This window comes from Bactrocera neohumeralis, chromosome 3 (genome assembly GCF_024586455.1).
Source record: "Bactrocera neohumeralis isolate Rockhampton chromosome 3, APGP_CSIRO_Bneo_wtdbg2-racon-allhic-juicebox.fasta_v2, whole genome shotgun sequence".
In the NCBI taxonomy this organism is placed as follows: domain Eukaryota; kingdom Metazoa; phylum Arthropoda; class Insecta; order Diptera; family Tephritidae; genus Bactrocera; species Bactrocera neohumeralis.
This window is the reverse complement of record NC_065920.1, coordinates 69,399,370-69,422,331: the sequence shown is the minus strand read 5'-3', so window position 1 is coordinate 69,422,331 and position 22,962 is coordinate 69,399,370. Positions and strand designations below refer to the sequence as shown.

Genomic DNA, 22,962 nt, shown 5'->3' with positions numbered 1-22,962 from the left:
CCGTTATACCTATATTCTTGGGAAATACGCCTTTGGTCACTCAATTAAATTGCAATACCTTCAAGTCCAAACTAACTATATGCCAACACAAACGTATAAATTGATACATTTCATTATTAATCACAAACACATATTCATATATATATGTATACATTCCCTTTCACCCTAATTTGTAAGCGCGCAACTTATCCTTGTCTCGTTTATCTCGCAACCCCAGTCATGTACGATTGATGATATGAAATAAATACTTCAATGTTCAATGATATTTTCTATACAAACATATATCAATAGGTTGGACTGCTATCCGTATACACAACACACATATATAAACATCTCGTCCAACCAGCAGTTGGTATATAAATGTATGCACTCACCTGAAACTGCGCTCGGAAATGTCCTGCAATTCGTTATCGATCAATTTCAATGTCTTCAATCGGAGTCCCTGAAATGTTTCATCGTCGACACTTTGCAGATGTGTGCGTGACATTTCAATGTAACGCACGGAACTGTGTATGAATTCTGTAAGTGATTGGAAAATACACAAACAATAAATGATTGAAAATAGTCAAATACTTAATAGAGCAGATAAGCGTATGGATTTGGTAGAAATCTCTAGGAGATTTATTATATCAAAGCTCTTGGGTGAATTACTTGAGCAAATATAATTAAATTTTTGGCAGGTGCTTGGTTGTGTAGTGTGTGGGTTAAGGTCAATAAGATTATTTGCAGGTGCGGCTGAGTAGAGGTGGGATGGACAGTAACGAACGGATAATTGACTCAAATTAAAATAGATTTTTTTTCATGTTTAGTCCTATTAAACGAACTGTAGGGCTGTATGTAAATCAAATTGTTTAAGAAACCATTTCATCAGGTTTGAGGAAACACGGTGGTTAATGGTTTCGAGCGATATGGCTTTTAATGCGGTCAAGAAATTTCTTTCTTTAACTCTATTTTTATGAACAAACTAACTTCCGGATAAAATGTTTGCTGATAATAACAATGAGCGGCGCTCAAAAGCACAGGGGATCAAATAAGTGCTTTGATCAGCGTTTTGAAAATGCCAGGCATTTACAGTACCAATTGGCAGTGTAAGATGGACATACTAACCACCTTGAGTTCGAGACCCATCTAAAACTTTGCAATGCAATTCTATATTGAGTGATCAAAACAGTCTGCCCGCTTTCCGATTTTAAATCAAAACCATCACGATACCCTCCGAGGGTCAGCAGGTTCGAGCGTACTCCAAGGGCTCCTGCACCCCGTTGTGCCAGAATTAAGTCTTCGGTCAGACCACGTACCCTAAACTACTGGATTGGTGACCAAGGGTTGGACCCCATACTACCATCCAACTCACGCACAAATCGCACAAAAACCTTATCGTTTCAGCCAATTATCTTCGCCGTCTAAATAACTTACTCGCAAACCCATCCAACGACCCTAACTGTTCGTCATTCCAACTAGTGGAGATCACCTCGGTGACATTTGGCAGTCTATCTGTATAGATAATCCCGATTCCCTTAAGGTTCCTGATATCCGAGTACAAAGGACATTCTGCAATGACATGTACTCAATTTTCAATGCGCGCTTCACATACACATTCAGGCCTTTCCGATAAGTTCCTTTTATGCAAAAAAGCATTTCGAGACCCATGTCCAACGGCTATTATCCCAACGGTTTTGTCACTTACTTCTAACCCCTTTTCCACATCGTCGTCAGAGATCCAGTAAATCTGCAGCAATGACACCTTCAAAGCCCTCCTTAACCTGAAGGCAACAGCTCGCTATATGGCAATCAGATAAAGAGGGGGTGCTCCTAACAACACCTGCATTGTATCCGTTAAGACTTACAAGTAAAGAGGCAAGCATCATACAACCCTATATGGACAAGAGTTTTTAAGAATGTCATGGCTCTCCGGCGGCTCCATAAATGGCAGAAACCACAAACAAGCCACGACATATGGTGGGAACAGCACGACGAGCGAGACCCTAGTCACTGAATGACACAGAATACTCTTAAACCCAACTTTCAGCAAATGCTTTTTTAAATAAATTCATATTTCTGAAATGTTTTGGAGTTTAACACTAACACCACTCGTAAACTCGTGTCTATTAATATTAAAATATATTTAGACTACTTTCATACAACGCTTTTTTAAATAGACTCGTTTTTGTGAATCGTTTCTGTGTACCGCACATAAATCTCTTGTTTATCATAAATAGTAGAAATTTTGGAAAAAGCTTGGAGTTTAAGATTAAACCACACGAAAACTCGTGTTCATCATATGTATAATATATTTAAGCCAAACTTTCAGATATAGATTTTATATATAAACTCGTGTTTATCGATGTTTTGTAGTATATGCTGAACAACGCGTAAACTCGGTGTTTACCAAAAGTAGATATGATTTCACTATCATCGAAATAATTACAAAAAGTTTTTAGTTAAGAGTAATCAACAAAATTGTCAAACTAAACTCCAAGTTTCTTTAACACTAGTAGTAAAAACGAGTAAAAAACTTTTTATAAAGAACTCTTATAGTCGTAAGAACAAGACTTATATTTGAAAATAATCTTTGAATGCGATTTAATGCTACAACCCTAAAAAATGTCCTTAGAGATTTCGTAGTCAAAGGGTTCGCCTAAGCGAAGTTGTAGAAAAAATTAGTGAAGCATAAGATTTGGCGATATATTTTGGAAATACAAAACAAAAAGAAGGCACTTGGAGCTGAGTGTCAAAATAAAGTCCGAGTTTCTGAAACACTACTAGTAAGCAAAAAAAAACTCTGAGATTCTGAAAACCGAATAGTAAAGGCGATTTAAGGAATCCCTTTTTTGCATAACTATTGTAATTTAATAGACAAGTATTCATTGTAGAAGAATTCTTTAAACTGAATCTAATGTTAGACATGCCAACTTACGAAGATTTCAAAGCCGAAAAGTTTGCTCTTTGCTTGGTAATTCAAATTCTATTTTGTTTTGATTTCGTGTGCTTGTGATCTCATATTGGATCGTACTCAACCTAAGATCATCTGCCCTGTTTCAATTTATCACAGGTTAATGTAGGTTTTTTGCTTAAATTTTAGAAGTTATTTTATTACAAAATTTGTCCTCGAGTTGGCAAAAATTCAATACGTTCGCTGCCTGCGTCACCAACAGTGCGCAATACATGGCCTCTCAGTATTTCAACTGAAAATTGGCACCAAAAAAGTTCTGATAAATTACAAAAGGAATCAACGGAACATTTGTTGGGGCATCAGCTGAAGTTATTTCTCCTTCGAAAATGAAAACGCGAAGGCGCTCTCATTAATGTAACAATTAGATTATGATCGAAATTTGTTGTTCGTTAATAAACAGAAAAATTATGCGAGAAAGGCAAATTCTCTGCATCAGTATCAAATGCTTTTTCTGCATTTTCATTTGCTGCCAACTCCACCCTCACTACTGTCACTGATGTTGTTACAAATGCTGCTCCGTCTAAGGTAGCTGTTTCTGTTTTAGCTGATAATGTGTGGATTATACAGCTTCCACTTCTTCAACTGCAGCTGCTACCAATGCTGTTAAATTTACTAGTACATATGCTGAGACTGCTGTTAGGAATTTCAACGCTTATTCGAAAGCCAGTACCAAAAACATTGCAATTGTTGCTGCTAAGTCAGATCGCATCAATATCGCTGTTAATGTTGCTCAATATACTGCATTTGATGATATCGTGGATGATTCCGTTAATGCGAACTCTTCAACTTCAATTAATGCTAATGGTACTATGAAGTTAACTGTGAGCACTAGGAACAAAAAATCTCCAGCTGCCTCACCTTTTGTTTGGGTTAATAACAATTGCGATCTTGATGTCGATACATATAAGAAATTAATTCATTTGTCTGCCTTTAAGAACTCTGTCACCGAGGAAGATATTTTGTCTTTTGTTGGAAAACATGTTAATGTTGATAAACAACGTATTTTGAGTTATAAACTATTTAAATAAGAGATTAATATTAATAATCTTAAGAGGGTAAATTTTAAGTTAGGTGTGTCCTCATCTTTTTTAATGCCGTTTTTTTTCTTCCAGGTGAACTTCTGATATCAAGTTGCGGCCTTTTAAACTTTTTCCAAAGAGAGTGGGAAAACAACGCTGTGGACTAATCGATGGTAACCATGATTTTACTGTTTCGTTTTCTGCACCTTTCGCTAATTGCTCTTGTCTTAAGGTCGACATTTAAATTTATCTGGCATTTGGTCTAAATCAAATATTATTCGTACATTTTCTTCACTTTCGGATTTTGACATCTGCGCCTGGCTTTTCTAGTTAAAGTGAGTATTTTGACTCAAATTTCTTTTTTGTCTTCCATAAGGATAGAGATTTCGAAAAACCCGGCTATCATAGAGGTGGTGGTGTCATCCTAGCAGTTCATCGCAAATTTCGACCTCATTTAATATTCCTCAGCGTTGCCACACTTATCTTTCCCCATTTTACAGTAAAAATGAAAAACACATTATACCCTTCACAAGCGTGCTGCTTGTGAGTGTAACTCGAATTCTGAGAAAGTTTTTCTTGCTTTTTCTCACACTGGGGCTTCTTTCTTTAACACCTTTAATGCTGGTTTTTATCGAAGTTATCTGTTTGCTTAATACGAATTTCATTATTTTATTATTCCAATTCAAGTCATTTGTTTAATGGTCTGTAAAAATTGATGTTCATAGACTTAAGTAACTAAATAACTAAAAATCCAGATATATCAACTAGTTTACAGCAAGTAGAGAATTTCGAGAGACATAGGGGGGAAAAGTTAAGATTTTGATTATTTTGGGACAAACAAGCCAGGAGGACTCAAAAAATGTACAGGAAGTAGACATTTTTGAGAAAAAATAGTATAACAGATTAGTATAATAGGTTACTTATGTCAAGATATTGCACATACATACTACATACAAGACTAAAAATAACTTTCTCATTGACGACGACATTTTTTATCTTCATTTATATGATTAATGTTACCTCATCCAGTTCGCCAGCTTTTTAATATACATTTTTTAGTTTCCACAACTTTTTTCATAACCTTTGTTCACCAGCAAATACTTTGTATCTCTGCTGCTTGCCTCAACTTAGTTTTCCAATCATCTTTCCCCACACCACCAAATTTATTTCGGGTCACTAGAGATCTAAGTTTCGGCCAAAGTTCAAATTGTTTGCCATTTGTTGGCAGGAAGCAATGAAAACACACAGACACACACACACACATTTACACATACAAAAATAAGCGGCAGCGTTGCTCAATAGATTTGCAAGTGTGCTGTGGCCATAACACAATCTACAACCAATCAGTGCAGGCACACTAGAGTCGTTCAGGCAGCAATTGTACCAAAAAACGGCAAGGGAACACTAAAAGCAACAAAAACAGAATTGAAATGGCACACATACACACACAAAACTAAATTGAATGAAAAAAATTGGCAATAATGGGGTCATCAGCGGGGCCATCCGATAAACAGAAATGACAATGGCAATTGGCTGGCGGGTGAGCGGGGGAAGCCGAGGCACAAACGTGCGCGCGCTATAATGGGCACATTTCGTGAAAGCAATGAAAATTGAAATAGGCAATTAAGCCGACAGACACAGTGTGAGTGTGGCAGAGTGTGCTGCTGCAAATGCTTTTCGGAAATGGATTTCTAATTTATTTAAAATTTGAGCGCAATTCACATTGACATTCCGATGTGCGCAAATGAGTCTAAAATGTCTAAGTGCTTTCGATTTGGACACACCATGCCATTGCCTAAGCGAGTTTTAGCTTTCAATTTCGATTTCGCTTTTGTTGTTGTCAACCTTAATGTAGTTGTTGTTGTTGCTTACAAGCGCAAATGCAATCAAATTGCTGTCGAAGGGGGGCGCCAAGGAAAAATGTTACTCATACGCCTAGTGGTGCGCTATAATGAGCTATTTGCTGTTACCCACACCGCTGCAGTCTGCACAAAGCATGCCATTTCGCTGGAGAATGCTCATTTCGCTAACGCAAATTCATTGACGCTATCAATTTGGCATTAACGTTGAGCTCCAAAAACCGCCTCAATGCTTAGTTAATAGATTTTTAATGAGCAACGCTTACGAATGTCAGCTACAAGAGAGCTTAACTAGTGCTTGAGTGTATACCGTGTGGGAGTATATATATGTGAGTATGTATGCGTGTGTCTTTGCACAAGCGAACTATAAACAACAACTAATTGAATGTAGCACAACACAGCTTAATGGTTGTTGTTGGTGTGTGTGTGGTGCCCCAATGTTCGCCACCGAGTGACTTCAGCTAAACGCCAAAACCAAAAGACGACACCACAAACAATGCGTCTTCGCTTTCTTAGTCGTTAGTATTGTTCGCCAGCTAACTTCCCACAATATAACTCACTCGCTGTCTGTCTTTTGTTGCCTGCCGCCGTCTGTTCCCACCCCACTCGACTCAACTCCAGTTTATCTGTTTGCCTTTTGTCGCATTGGTAATTAACATAAGATTAACTTTCGCACACAATTAAATACGAAAAGGCGTAAAAGTTTTTGTGGCTAAAATAAACGCACATACACACATGCAGTAAAAATACAATGCTCTTACATATACACATATAGTACAGGTTCAGACACTTGCTTACATTGTCTCACGCCAGACTGACATAGTTTTAGACAAAAAGCACAATTTTTTTTGCTAAAATGAAATGAAAGTGGCACAAGCTGAAAAAGAAAAGGAGTATGTATGTATGTCTGCGAGTATGTGCTTGCATGAGTAATTTATTATTTTTGTATGAAAACATATGTAACAGCACTCATTTTTGTGTTATTTCGAGAAGAACCATTCATTTCAACGTTCTGAGGCAAACAAAGAGACTAGTTTAATCGAGATTTTACCCGTTTTAATATTTCAAGACCTTATAAAAAACTAGAAAAGACGTCATATACTCTTTACATGCGCATTTTTTTAAGCATAAATGTGTATAAAAAATCTTTAGCTGCATTTTGATCGGTCAGGTGGCACAAAAATAACCTTGACGATATTTTTTTGGCTGTAAGTTTTTTTAAAAATGAAAACTTTGATGCTGGAGCGGTCTTGTGGATTATTTTTATTTGGATTATTTTTAAAATTTGGTCTTTTACATCATGTTGATAATATGATATCAAGTAAATGGCCGCCGCCACAGCTGATTGTCATTTGAGCCCTTTTTATGGCATTTTCCATCACTTTGGCCAGAACTTCCGGGGATAGGTCCTCACTTTCTTGACGGATATTGTCTTTAAGAGCTGCAAGAGTCTGAGGCTTGTTGACATAAACCCGCGACTTCAAAAAGCCCCACAAAAAGAAGTCTGGAGCGGTCAAATCAGGCGATCTTGCTGGCCTGTGCAAATCGCCAAAACGGGAGATTAGGCGCTCGGGAAATGCATCCTTTAGCATATCGCTTGTGGCACGTGCAGTGTATGCCGTTGCACCGTCCTGTTGGAACCACATGTTTTCCAATCCCAATTCATCAAGTTGCGGCAGAAAGAAATCGTTGATCATTGCTCTGTAGCGCTCACCACTCACAGTAACCGTTTGGCCCACGACGTCTTCGAAGAAAAAAGGTCCGATGACTCCTCCAGCGAAAACAGCACACAATATAGTGACTTTGAGCGGGTGTAATGGCTCTTCGTGGGTTAAACGCGGATTTTCAGTGCCCCAGAAGCGTAAATTTTGCTTATTCACGTACACGCTAAGATGGAAATGGGCCTCATCCCACATGATTATTTTTGATGAAAAATCATCTTCCTCTTGGTGGCGATTAAGGATGGCTTGAGCGTATATTAGACACGATTGGCGGTCAGCAGCTAACAGCTGATGCACCGTCTGGGCTTTGTACGGATCTTCAAATCTTGTACCAAAATTTGCTGTAAACATCGTCGACTAATACGTTTGTGTGGGAGGTCGTCTGGTCGATGTCGACGGCGCTTCTATGACATCCTAGGCAACAGCAGCAATATTCTCTGCAGAACGGTTAATCCGGGATCTGCCACGCATGACAGCATCTCGTGTTGTGCCAGTCTCTTCGAAGCGAGCGGCTAAACGTCGCAGTGTTTTACCAGTAGGCGTCGGACGGCCAGGAAATCTGCGACGAAATTCACGTTGTGCGAAAGTCACCGATCAATGTAATGTTTTATTATCAGATAATGAAGAAAGGTACTCAACTGTAGAAAATACTTGGAAGTAATAACCAACCTGAAGCTGGCTGCAGTGATACTTTCAGTTAAGGATGACTGAAATATTTCTGAGGCGAATTATAGCTGGGTGGTGTTAAGTCAATTTCTATAGAGACAAGCGCAAGCCGGTCGTAGTCGATTTGCGGTGAGTTGAAGCAAACGGTGGCCAGCCAGGATTGCTGGTGAATAAGGAATTGCTTTGTCTTTGGTAGTGTATACAAGATTGATGGGCAATCATCTGCTTTGAGCTACTTGCCTGCGGCCAATCTCTAAATTGAAATCTGTACTGTCAACAATTAGAACTTCTTAAGGAAGAAATCGCACAAAATCAGCCAGCTCTGCCTAATACGAAAGGAGATGTATGTATTCCATTAGAACAACTCCATGCCACGCACATCGAAAGTGAATTACCAGAGAAGGATTTTGATTTTATTATCCATGAATCTACATTATAATCTAGACCAAGTGATTTGGTTCTTAAAGGGTTAACCCTATACCATAACAGTCGCTCTTTACAAACTTCCCTTTCCCAGCAGCAGGTAGGAATTACATGGTGCCAGATTCGGACTATAATGGGATCACGAAAGATCCAAATCAGCCTATCAGTTAAGAAGTTATATTCAAAATGACAACTAGTTATCGAAATTCCAATTTAATGCTAAATTAATAAGGGTTTTATTATACCTTATATTTTCTGAGATTTTTGAAGTTTGGAAAGCCGTCACCAGTTCACGCTTATCCATAGAATTATGTAATTCATGAATGTTTTCTTAAGTGATTGGTGGAATTAGCAAGGAATTATCTACTATGAGCTGCTCCTCCCTTTTAATTCCGACGAAACTTTGGCAACAGGAAAGGAATTGTTTTCCATAACAACAAGCAGTTCAGTTCACACACATCGATAGGGACTTCCTGGAAGATCTAAAAGTTTGTTTGAGAGGTTCTTATGCATTCACCTCATAGCACAGACCTGGAGCCAAGTGATTGCTACCTATTTTTGTCTAGGGCAAATTAATTTGCTTGCGAAAAATTTCATCATTTTTGTCGATTGAGACAAGGATTTCTATAAGAGTGGCATTAGGTAGTATCTGTAATGGCAACAATCGGATCATACTAACTGTGTTAAATAAAATTTCAATTTAGTGCATAAATTATGGATTTCTCATTAGATCTTATATTTCTTGAAGTATTAGAAACTCGGAAAGCGATCAACTGTTCCTTCTAGTCTATAGTACAGTATTTTCTTAATTTGAATATAAGCACTGAAGATCAAAAGCTCAGCTATTCCTAACACTTCGAGAGCATCAAGTCCGTCGCTGCTAAAGAGATCGGTTCAACTGAACCTTGTAAAGTCATATTCCTCACTTGATTGGGCGACTGTTAACTTAAGGCAAGTGCCGTTCCAAAGCATACGATTACTAGTTAGCCGTGACTTTAAATGATAGCACGAAGATTTGGTGGTTAGTAATTCCAGAACATAGAAACATGGAAAAAATCACACGAGTGTATGATATACCCAGAACTCATTTACATGTTTTTTGTTGCCGCGAAATTTGCTCCGCAAAAAATGACACCATTTTTACAACAGCTCGGTAAAAATAATATTTGACATCTGGACCCAGTGTCAAATCAAAATCAGCTACAAAACTGCAGAGGAAGAAAATTCCGTTGAGATATACATACTATTTCAAATTAGCGAGACATTATTTACTAGCGCTGCATTAAGTCCATCGCCTGCTCGCTCCACATACTATATTATTTAAAGCGCGTCTTTTTCGGCATTGTGTCTATGCACAACTGTGTCAGGCATTCTGCCATGCTATGCTGCCACGCAAGCAGTCGAGTTTTTAGTCCCTTAGTGATTTAATTGTTTGCTTAAACAACAAAGCGCGCGACAGCTGAGAGCCGCAAAAACAAACAGCGAAATGGAAATGGTAAAAAATGCAAGCCAAAAAGCAAAAAAAAATTTTTATATGTATGCGAGCTAACCTAATTCAACTTTGACTGCGACGAGGAGCAGCGACTTTTGTAGCCGAATGTCCCATAACGAGCCTACGGACCAAACCACACAGATACACTCACATATGTTAACACAAGTGAAAAGCGCACAAAGGTAAACAGAAACGCTGGAAAAAGTAGACACACACACACATACGAAAGTGTACGAAAAACCGCTTATTTGTTTAATGTGTTTCTTGTATGTGTGTGTGTGTGCGTTCGCTCGTTGTCCTTGTACCCAACGTGATGCCTGCCTACGTCGGTGTGTTTGCGTGTGAGCCTGAGCTTTGCGCTTGGTCCCCAGCGTGGCATCAACAACAACAGAAATGGTAACAGCAGTCACAACAACAACAATTAAATAACGTTTCGTTGAGCATGTGTTAATTAATGAGGTTGCATTGCACGCCGAGAGAGCAGCGGCCGCTTTTATATTTGCGCTCACAGCTGAGGGCGCCAGGCGGTGAACTTTAACACGCCACGCCAAAGCAAAGCAAAGCTCAGCAGTGTTCGGTTGGCAGCGTTCGTAGACACAGCAATGCTTGAGGGAGTGGCGCAAAGGCAATGCTTTGGCCAAACAGCTGTGCACACATACAAAAATAACAGCAAACATGCATATGAATTTTGCTGATGTGGGTACTTTCGTCCTTTGTATGCATGTATGTGTGCGTATGTGTGCATGTTCTCATGCTGGTCGCTTGTTGTGCGCTTACATTGGCATTCATACCAGCACAACTAATAATGTAACGGTGTTTATAAGCATGTGTAAGCGGTTTGACAGCTGCTGTGCGACGAGGCTGTCGGCATTGGGCACTGAGGCGATACATTTAGCTGGTCTGCTTAACAACTCGCGCAAAACACACACACACACGAAAAATACAAACACACACACATATAAATGTTTGTTAATACGCCCCCAGGAGTATGACTGCCTACGAGCACACTGCCACACACACATGTATATATACATATATGCACATGAATGGACGCACTCAATTGAAGTGGACTAGGCCACCTCTAAGCTCTTTGGCTGTTCGGCTTATTTGGCTCATCAGCCAGCGGCTAGCTGTGGGTTTGTTCATCTGCCAGGCTATGCTGTTATATAGCATAGCTATATACATATGTATATTATATGTGTGTTCTGCTACTTAGCTGGTCAGCAGCTAAGCTGAGCTGATTAGCTCTTAGCTTCATTTCAAATAGTGCGCCGATTTACCGTTAAAAGTGCTTTCTAAGTTTCAATTATGCCTATATATTATATATTTATGTATATTATACAAAAATAAACTTTAAGTTCGGTTACATCGAAGCTATAATACCCTTCATAGGTTCAATTCTTAAATAAAATAGGAGTATATACGTCAGTTGTCTGACCTTAAGAATTTCCTCTAAAAATATGGCAATGTCTTGGATAATAATTTGCGCTGAATTTCGTAAATATATCCCTTTGAATAAAAAAGTTTTCTATATAAGGACTTGATTCCGATTATTCGGTTCGTATGACAGCTATATGCTTTAGTAGCCCGATCTAAACAATTTTCCCCGAGATTATAGCAATGCCCCGGATAAAGAGTTGTGCCAAATTTCGTAAAGACATATTTTTAAATAAAAAAGCTTTTCATACAAGGACTTGAATTTGAACACTTTGGTAGCTGCCATGCTATGGTTGTCCGATATTGGTGCAATACTGTGGCTCTATGAAAACCCGGCTTTGCCGTTGAACATTATTGAACAGGTTTCGCATATCAGTTTTTATATTTAGTGTTGCCATAATTGATATATTTTTCATCATCTGTCCACATTCCGACGCAAAAACGACTAATATGTGTAGTGTTCAAGTATCATTTCTGTCATGCGAAATCGTCTTTCAATTTCGCTTGACATCAATTCCTAAGGAATCCAAAGAAGAAAAACTCATTACTTTAAGATGCTTTTATGTTGAAAATCATAATAAAAAGATTATTACTAATAAAGCAAATAAATATCAAATACCTTAGTATTATTTAGTATCCCTTAGCGACTTCTGAATATAAATTTTTAACTTTTTTTTTTAATTGAGCAAATTTATGACAATACTACTAGGTGCGTTCCAAAGTAAACAGAACTTTTTGAATCTAGTGCCCCCTGGTGGCGCCATCTATATGTCGACTGGTGCGTTAGAATATCGATTTTCCAGTGAGAATTTCATGACATTTCATGGATTGGAAGTGAAGTTATTGCGTTTTAAGTGTCAGTATGTTTGTAATGCGAAAATGAGCTTAGAACAAAGAGCCAACATTAAATTTTGTTTTAAAATTGGTTAAAATATTACCGAAACGTTTCAATTGATGAAACAGGTTTATGGCGATGATTGCCTATCTCGTAGCAGAGTGCACGAGTGGTTTCAATGTTTTCAAAGTGGTCATGAGGACATAAATGACGATCAACATGTGGGCCAATCAAAATCCGTGATCACCGGAAATTCCATCGAAACTGTGCGTGAATTCATCAAAAATCAGCCGAAATAATCATTAAAATTCATGGAAATGGAATTGAACAGCTCCAAAACATCGATTTATTGCATTTTGACATTTCGGCTTAAGAAAAGTACGACCAAAAATTATTAAGAATCCAACATTCGGGGGACGATTATTTGACCAAAAATCACATTTTAACCATTAACCACTCCCCGTATTCACCTGATATGGCACCGTGCGACTTCTTCCTTTTCGGAAAAATGCATTTGCCCATGAAAGGAAAGCGTTATGCAAACGTAGAGGCCATTCAAAAGGCTTGCACCGGCATACTGGCGGCCATACCGGCCAGCGAGCTAAAACACTCGTTCGACATGCTTCTGGACCGTGCAAAAAGCTGTATTGAAGCAGAAGGAGACTATTTTGAATAAAATAAATTGATTTCGCCGAAAAAACCATTTGTCCTGTTTACTTTGGAATGCACCTTGTATATAAGCACATTAATATCACAGTAAAACATATTTTGTTTTGACCCACTAATTAACTTAGAAGCAGCATTTGATACAATATTTATTTCTTTTCTAAATAAATGACAACCCTATATTCAGTATACATTCCTCGACGAACTTTTTATGTAATAATAAGCTAATATTTTATGCCAGTTACTATAGTATACCTCTATTTGAGCTATAATATATATGGAAATCGCTTCAGCTAAGCTCTGTGGGGTTCGACCTGTGCAAGTAATATTTATATAATACAAAGGTTCCAATCGAAAATGCTTAGAACAATTACGTGTTCACCATGGTACATGTTTAATGAAAATATCCATAAAGACCTTGGTATTCCTATGGTAAAGAAAGAAGTAGAAGATAACAGAATAAAATATACTTGTACTATATATCTAAACTCCGAGAAAACCTTTGGCTAATGCTTTGGTACATTCCTGCGATCAAACACGCCTTAAAAGAAGAGATATGCCTGCATACTAAGGAGCAACGTATCACCAAAACAGCTCAATCACTTGCTTGAGCCTGTCTAGTTTTTAAATAGTTTTAAGATTTTATAACTTATTGTTAGGCTTTAAAAAAAAGCAGATCCAATAAATAAAATAATATTGAAGAAAAATAGGTAAAGCTTTTGTGGAAGCTTTGTTAATTGAACTTTCATCAAATAATGTAACACAACATAAAAGCTTTTGTGAAAGCTTTATTCGAACAAAGATATTGAACTTTCACCTAACCATGCAACAAAATATGAAAGCTGTTTAGGTAGAGCTTTTTTGAAAGGGTCTAGAGGTGGAAATAATATGCGAAAGTTACACAGATGAAAAATTAATTATACGAAAAACAAAGCAACTTTATGTGAAAGCTCTTTAGGAAGAGCTTTTCAGAAAGCTCTGTCTTCGCGTAAATTGAACTTTAACAAAATCATGCAACAAAAGCTGAGACGAAAAGAATATGCCTCAACTTCACATATGTTAATCGAATTTTCACCATATAATGCAACACAATATGAAAGCTCATCAATTGGAGCTTTTGTAAAAGGGTCTTCAGGTGAAAATAATATGCGAAAGTACTCCAAATGAAAAATGAATTATCCGTAAAACCAAGCAACACAATATGAAAGCTCTTTAGGAAAAACGTTTGTGAAAGCTGTGTGTTCGTGTAAATTGAACTTTCACCAAATTATGAGCAGAAAATAATATGCGAAACCGAATCGAAATACCCAAATAAATAATAAACGCAATAAGAACGCTTTTCAGGTAGAGCTTTAATAGACACTCAAAAGCAGGCTTCGTTTAAACAAAAGGGTGCATAGAGACAAAAATAATATGCGAAAGCTTTACAAACAAATTATCCAAAAATTATGCAACACAATAGGAAAGCTTTTCAGGTAAAGCTTTTATAGACATGCAAAAGGAAGCTTCGTTCAAATAATAAGCGAAAGCTTCACAAACAAATTATCCAAATATTTATACTTATAACCAAATGACAATTACAGGTTTTGTACAGAGTTTTAAAAGCTATGTATTTAATCAACCTGGAAAGTTTACCCCTTAGCTGCAAACAATGTTTACATAGTATTATAATTTATGGACACATAAGAGTATTCCTTTAGGTTTTTTCTAACGGTATGTTGATAATAATATTACAGAACGCTTATGACTGCAATTTTAATATGATAATGATGTGGACAATGCTAAAATTAACATAATCGTGCAACTCACTCACAGCTGAAAAAGTTTAAATCAAATTTTAATAATTAAAAAATTTAAATTTTCAGCTTAAAATATTACAGTTGCCACCGAAAATTGCGACTGGGAATTAACTACCTCATGCAAATGAAAATTATGCGGGAGGTTAGTCAGCAGTTGGGACACTCGAGGTGAAACCCAGCTGTAGAGCAACATTTTAGCAATCGCAAACTCAGAAACAGTTGGCATTTTCAGCAAAGTTCACAGTTCATAGCCAAGCGAAATTATTAATGAACGCTGAAAAGCGAAAATGACAGGCGAAAAATTATAGCAACCAAAACTTATCTGCACTCAGTTACCTATGGGCCAATGCGGCATGTGTGCATTTGCTGTTGTTTTGTGACAAATGCAGCAGCGGAGGCTGAGTGGTTGAGCGCTAAGAGGCATTAAAAAGTAAAATATGTATTATGCCCATCAGCGAGCTGACAGCCGCAAAGTGACAAGAGACATAAAAATGCACTCTCGCCTGACGAAAATTCGACCGCATTAGTCGAAGTAAATGCAAATTGCAACAAAATGTTGCATGAACAAAACTCGCCAACAACAAATAACTAAAGCCACTGACATCCGGCAACAAAAGTTATGCACAAATATGTACTGACACATTTTGTGAATATAACCCGGTAGAGTATTGTTTTTTCTTTGGCTTCGTTTCGAGCGAACTAAATAATTGATGTCTCGTGTGCAAAATGCACTTCTGGTGTATGTGTGTGGGTTTGAGGTGTATTAATATGCAATGGTTGCATAAGCAGTACAGTCAGTTTGAGTGTGGTGGCGAACGTACACCACTTCCGAAATGCATCTCTGCTGAAAGTCAGTCAGCTAAAATGTCAAATAAATTATTAAGTAACACAAAATATGGAACTATTGTTGGCGTAATTATAATTTCGTTGGGTAGAGGTACATTTTTTTTGGTTAATATGGTTAGGAAAGGGTCCCGCTAGTACTAGGATTATTCATTTGTTCCGTATTGAATAAGTTTTTTTTATTTTTAAACATTATTTACTAGATACGAGTCTTACTCGAACAACTGGGTTAAATTTCTATAATCTGTTTCTATAGTTTTAAATGCTTTTGACTGTCATATGAATTCCATGTGGTTGTTTAATTTCAAATATGAAATATATTGTCAGCCAAATAAGGAAAAAATTGTCAATAGAGTGTAGCTGTCAAAGATGTCAATCGAATGTCAATTGAATGACAAATTAAAGTCAGATGCCAATTTTCAAATAAATGCGGGGTTACTGTCAAATAAATGCCAGATAAAGCTCTCAAATGAATTTCATATGGTAACTGCCAAATAAATGTCAAGTTACAACTGTCAAATATAGAATATCGAATTAATGACAGTCGACTGAAATAAATGACAAAAGGCTTCTATCAAATAATTGTCAAATGATAAATGAATTAAATGTCAAATGGTAGCTGTCATTTGAATTTCATGCTACAACTGTCAAATAAATGTGTGGGGGTTACTGTCAAATAAGTCTCAGATAGCAGTTGTCAAATGTATGTCAAATTAATGCCAGATGACAACTGTAAAATAGTTGTCCAATAGCTACTGTCAAATAATTGTGAAATGGCAACCGTGAAATAAATGTCAAAAAGTAGTGTCAAATGAATTTTATATGGCAATTGTCATTTATCTGTCATATGACAACTGCCAAGTAAATGTCAAAGGACAACTGTCAAATAAATGCCATACAGTAGCTGTCAAATTAATGTCAGATGGCAATTGTCAAAATGTTTGGTGTTATTGTCAAATAAAATGCCAGATAATAGCTCTCAAACGAATGTCCTGTGACAGCTGTGAAATTAATGTCAAATTACAACTGTCAAATAAATATCGGAGAGTAACTAACACACATGGGCCAAATGAATGAGAAATAAATGTCAGATGACAACTGTCAAATAAATGTGAAATCACAAACTGTCACATGAATAGTAATTATATAATAAATTAGGTTTCAATTCTCAAATGCATCTCCATCTGGTATATATTTCTCAGTTCTTAAAACTCTCCCAAAGGCTACTTTATAACCTCAAACTTCTCGCTTTACATAAATTTTATCACCCCAACTAACTTCACCACTAAACATAAATTGTTGCACATGTCCAGCTCTGGCAATTGCCTACAAAATGAAGTGAAAGCGACAAATGCAATGTACATGTTGGCATAAAAATTTTATGTCACATAATAGAAATGTGCCGCAACGTGATGCTGGCCGAGAGCAGGTGAGAAACGTTTATTTCGGGCAATATTGCTTCACTGCAGTTGTTGCATTGACAGCTGTTGCTATATGGCAGTGTGCAGATGACCGTAGTTGGTAAAAGGGTTGTTACTGAGCTAAGCACTTGAATATGTTATGTTTGTCACGAGTTGTCAGCTGAGCTTCTTATTCGAGCGCACGGCGAGTGGCAGGTGCTTTACTAAACTCGGTTAAGTGTTTAGTTTAGCTCGGTTGTCAAAAAAGTGTTGCACGTGCAACAAATTGTCAAGGTACTCGCATTTTATTTTTGTTTTATGGACATAATGGAAAGGAAAATAAACGAAAATAACTTTGACAACTACTGCATTATGCATAAATGCATGTGACATAATAAACATGAGCGAGAGAGCCACACTCAATAACGGTTATATTGGCTTGGCATTCGGGATAGCTGATAAAAGTTCATGGCAAATGTCGCACAAGAGGGAGTTATGTGTTTTAGTTTAGGAAAACAGAGAACAAATAAGGTGTAAACTATTTATTTTAATAAGTTTAGTATGGCTTTTAAAAATGTGTGGCAACTTTAAAGTTCATTCTAAGAAGGGATTCATTTATATTTTTCTTCAATTAGGAACAAAAAAATTTCCAAAATTTATTTAAATGTATTTAGTATATTTCTTAAACACGTGGCAACCCAAATATGTGTTTTTTATGAAAGTTGGCAGGGAGTTATTTACATTTTCTTATAATTAAAAAAAAAATTTAGAATAATAATTTTAATTTTTAAATTTATTCTTTAAATATTTGGCAACCCTAAAATGTGTTTTTTTATAGGTTAGCATGAATTATTCATATCTTTTCGTAATACAAAAGCAAGTAAAATGTTAAATATTTATTTAAATATACATACATATTTATATTCTGTTAAACAGCTGGCAACGAAAAAATGTGTGTTTTTATGAAAGTTAGTAGGGAGTTATTTTTATCTTTCCTTAATATAAAACAAATCAAATGTCGAATAATAATTTTAGTATTTTAAGTATATTTTTTTAAATAGGTGGCAACTCTAAAGTGTGTTTTTTCATGAAAGTCAGCAAGGAGTTAGTTATATTTTCCTTTATATAAAAATAAATAAAATGATATATGCGAATTTTAATATTTTATTTATGTATATTCTTTTCAACATGTGGCAACGCTAGAATTTTTTATGAAATATGGTAGGGAGTTATTTATATTTTCCTTAACTAGAAACAGATAAAGTGTCAAAAAGTAATTGTATACTTTTAAGTATATTTTTTTAATTGGGTGGCAACCTTAACGTGTGTTAGTTATAGAAGTTAGTACGATTATACAAAATTATATCAACTACTTGGCTTACCATTTCGATTATATATATTTTACTATTGAGCGCACATCTAAAAGAAATAATGTAGTTGTGACATTTCTAATATTCTTCAATTTTTTACAAAGTATAAAAATATTTTTTCAAGCATTATTCTGTAGGGTATTAATATAAACTAAATTCGATCACATAAAATAAAAAAATTGTAAATTAAAATTAATTAAAGTCAAACTAAATATATTTAGTACTTTGAAATTCAATAAGTGTTATTACATGAACTTTTTTACCGCAAACGAATTTCAAACTAGCAACAAATATATTCACACCGCTTACGATTTAGACTTCGATATAGCGAAGCCAGGTCCTTCTAGCCACTGTTTTGAAAAAAAAAATTCCATTAAACTAATTTGAAAGTAATCATTACAAGCTTTTATAATACAATATGAATACCTCACGAAAAAATACTACATAGGTTTTTATAAAGAGTTGCCACGTTTTGAAAGCTGCAATTATGTACGTATATGGGATATCCACATAAAATATATGAGCTTCTCCAATAAGGTTGTATTAAAATGAAAGAGAATGAAATACAGAGAAATTTATTAATAGTCAAACTAAATATTCCAGCATTCTGAATATTTTTGAAATTCAATAACGATGCAGTTTGAGAATGCTCGAGTTGTATTTTGAACTTTTTTACCGTAAACGAATTTACATGTAAATTCCTATATGCAACAACTCCAGTGATTACATATTCCAATTTCTGCAACATCCTTTTTTGTGTTTTTGTAGAAATATATGCGTGCATCCAGCTGCCAATGACTACACTGGCTATGCACCACATCCTCGTATAATAGCAACACAATTGCAATTTTACATGACTATAAAACAAACTGACAGACGCACTACGAGTGGATGAACTGACGGATAGACAGACTGACAGTTGGACAGACAGAGCGTCAGGGATCAAATACTAGAAAAACAAATGGGTTGCAGTGTAAAATGACGATATCATAAGTTCAATGAATTTGTGCGAAGGCTTTTTTTTTAAACAGATTAGAGGCGGAAAATGAAAAAAGAAGTGTTAAAGGGATGGTCAAAAGGTAGTAGGATAAGAATGCAAAAAAAAATGAAGTCAGCATTTTTCTATTAAGCACAAAAGAGTACTGCTTTGTGTTAAGCTCAACCAGAGTATCGAAGTTTTGGTACAGTTGCACTTAAAAACTTAAAAGTATATTATCTCTTAATATTTCTGCTTGAAAAAGTTAGGAGTTGTTTATCGATTTATTATATAATATTCCGCAGACCTGCTTCGGCATGTTTGAGCTTTGGTTTGATTGAAGAAATTGGTGGAGGAGGAGCACCTGAAATTACTGGCGGAATCTAATTGTAATCTACATAAAACATTTTGTCAAATCCCCTGAACAGCAGGATTTAAGCCTACATAAGAATGTAGGTTACAATTTGAAGCTGCGGTAAGGTGGTTTAACAAATAAGATTTAAGTCCAGCAGCTCAGTGGATTTGACAATGTTTTAATTTTTTCTATCCTAACCCACCAACAACTTATAATTGGAACATTAAGAGCCATGAAAGATATTCCGTCTCAACCAACTATAGGCCGGTTATTCATAGAAGGAATATTTTAGCGTTTCATTGTCCATCTTGCTTGCTCTGCATTCGGCAGATTAAATTTTTCCTTATATTCTGAAGATGCGATCTTGAAGATATATTCCCTGTGATGGCTAATAACATACAATCTTGCTGCGTTCTTTTTATATAAACGCCGAAGCCTTTTGATCTAACCGCCATTAATAAGTAACACTCCAAAGCAGTTTTTAGCTTAAGGTTTCAACTGGATTCAAGGTATTCAGCAGGATTCCCTATCGTTAATAAAATCACTTTCCACATATGAGAAGTCACAAGAGAGTAATTTAAAAGAAGACGTAAGGAATTACGACCCATTGACTTATATCATCTTCTAGCTACATATTTTTCGTAACTTCTTCTCCCTTTTTGTAGTTACTACTGTTTATATCTCTTTACCTTTGTGATACGGTCTTTCTAATTGAAATGGCCCAGAGCAGCGAGAGTTTGGTAATACATTTTTTTGTCAGCCCTCCTTTCAGTGGCATTTGGTTTATGAAGCTCACAGCTGCTTTTAGTTCTATATGCCACATCTTTCACCGTAAAACTAAGGCACATACATACATATTTCAGACTTATGTTATGAAAAGTTTTATTATTTGAATCTCTCGAAATATTATTTTTGAATGCTCACATCAGCTTCACTGAATCAACTGGTGGCACTTCCCGAGCTCTAGGGCACTTAGTGACATATTTTGCGCATTTTCAAACTTTATTGAACCAGTTCCAACTATTCTAGAGTACAATCTGAACTACCGCAATGAAGATTCATGGTTTCGGTAAGTTGTCATAATACTAGAGCAGGTCATTCCGCGTTGGATGAAATTTTTTCTGGTGATAAACTCAGTAAGAAATAGATAAAAAAAATGTGAATTTCGGTAAAATCCTGATGGAGACATTTTCAGCTTATTGGCATATTCAGCATTTATTCAGTTCAACAGATTCCTGGCTGAATAAACGTTATACAAAGACTCACTTCACGTCTCTCAGTACTTATTCCTCTGAAGTGAGTGCTGATTGAATTAAATGTTGGATTCCAAAAGGCTAATTGAACTTTTTTCTTGTATAAAACCAGTTAAAAAATGGTTAAAAAAGAATGAATTTTCACTGAAAACTAAATTTACATGAAATTGTCTTCGACGTAAGGAAGATCGGCGGCTGGAACATTATGTTTCGTGGCGCATTTAGCACTTATTCAGCTCGAGCTGAACCATTAATTTTTGACTGAGTTATCATTGTACTGAGATTTTATGTTTCTTGCCTTATTCAGCACATATTCAGCTCGAATACTTGCTAGCTGAACAAAGCGTTGGACACAAAATATATGAAAAGTCTGAAATGAAGGCGGAATCTAGTGGACTCTCTTAGAGTGATTAAAAAATGTTTTTTTACCAATCCCAAAATGTTATCTCAAAAGATTAATGTGACCAACAAGACAGAGTGAACTGATTCCAATAATGAAATACTCCCTTATCTAAAATGTTGTTAAAGTAAAAATGTAAAATGTAAAAAATAAAGTTCCCAGAATGATTACCTTTTAATTTCAGTACGAATCCTCCCTGCTTTGGATATTTTTCTCAGATTAAACTCTAAATGTAGAGACAAGTATGCATATATGCAAACGGCACAATTCATCTACTCTCAGACACTTTGAAACACATCACTGATTTTCCTGCTAATCGTCCAGTTTTAGCCATCGCCATTGGAAAAATGAAAACCTTCAAGCTCACGTCCCTCAACTGCGCTATCAGCGCACGAATCACCAGCTAAAGCAGCAAATCAGCAAATACAGCCGTTAGCGCGCCAAATCACACCATTTTCGAATGAGTAATTATCACCTACGGACACATCAAACAACACACAAGCACCAGCACACCAACTATAAGCCGAGAATGCGCTGCAGGTCCAAATCCAAATCCGTTGCACACGGTGAGACGCTACTGCCAGTGGCGTACAAACGTTAGCTGCAATTCAACATGCCACCGCCGGTAGTGGAGATTGCTTTGGCAGAACAAAAATAACAACAACTGCTAATTGCAAACAACAGTCGTTTTGGCTGTATAACGGTAATGCCGTTGGCGTTATTGCCGTTTAAGCTGTCGCCGTTGCAGAAGCTGCTGTTGTTGTTGCTGTTTCAGCTCTAAAATTGCATGGCAGCTGACTGGAATTGTTTGCGACTATTCCAGCAATTATATATGTGATTCCAAGCAGGAGCACATCTATTTTTGAAAGTGCTCTGTTAGTCGTATGTTCACTTATATATTTAGCAGTTGAAGTGACAGCATTTCAATTGTTCCAATTGCACCGTCGCGTGGTTCTCTCATGGGAATTTTAATTGACACTTTTTTACTCTAAAATTTTTTCCTTTTTTTGTAATATTGAACCTTGCCTCATAGAATACCGGTCCCGAGTTTTGACCTGTCTTTCTCTTCAGCAGTAAAGAGTCTTCAGGACGATGGGGTCATGTGTAGAAACTCACGCAAGTGAAGAAGGTTCTCTGATCGCCATTCACTTTGGAGTGACCAGAAACGATCTTTACAAGCAGCTGACGACTTCCGGTCTTAACCAAGTATCCTCTGGGTAACCGAAACACATTCGTTTTAAGGCGAAAGTGAGAAGGCGAAACATCACTTCCCAAAGGTTGTGCGCTGGGTTTGGGAGCTGCCACTTAAAGACACCTCCAATGAAAGAAGAAAACTGGCAGATGACTCATACGAAAAGCTCCGACAGCTTCGGAAAGGATCTCTTGGAGCCGCTCAACAACAACGTCAGCCTCGAAATTCGAAACATATTAACTCTTGCCAACAGGTGCTACTTCGGATTTAGTAGGCAATTGAGAAGCAAAGTCCTCTCTTAAT

The 22,962-nt window shown here is 36.5% G+C and overlaps 1 protein-coding gene across 3 annotated transcripts in view; it reads right to left on the bottom strand.

The window, feature by feature from the left end:
* Positions 1-22,962, bottom strand: part of LOC126753234 (chaoptin) — a 307,991-nt gene that overhangs the window by 26,495 nt on the left and 258,534 nt on the right. For all 3 annotated transcript variants that reach the window (XM_050464489.1, XM_050464490.1, XM_050464491.1), the window contains one exon: positions 375-519. In XM_050464489.1, the coding sequence (XP_050320446.1) occupies positions 375-519 (145 nt within the window). The remainder of the gene's footprint in view (positions 1-374; positions 520-22,962) is intronic.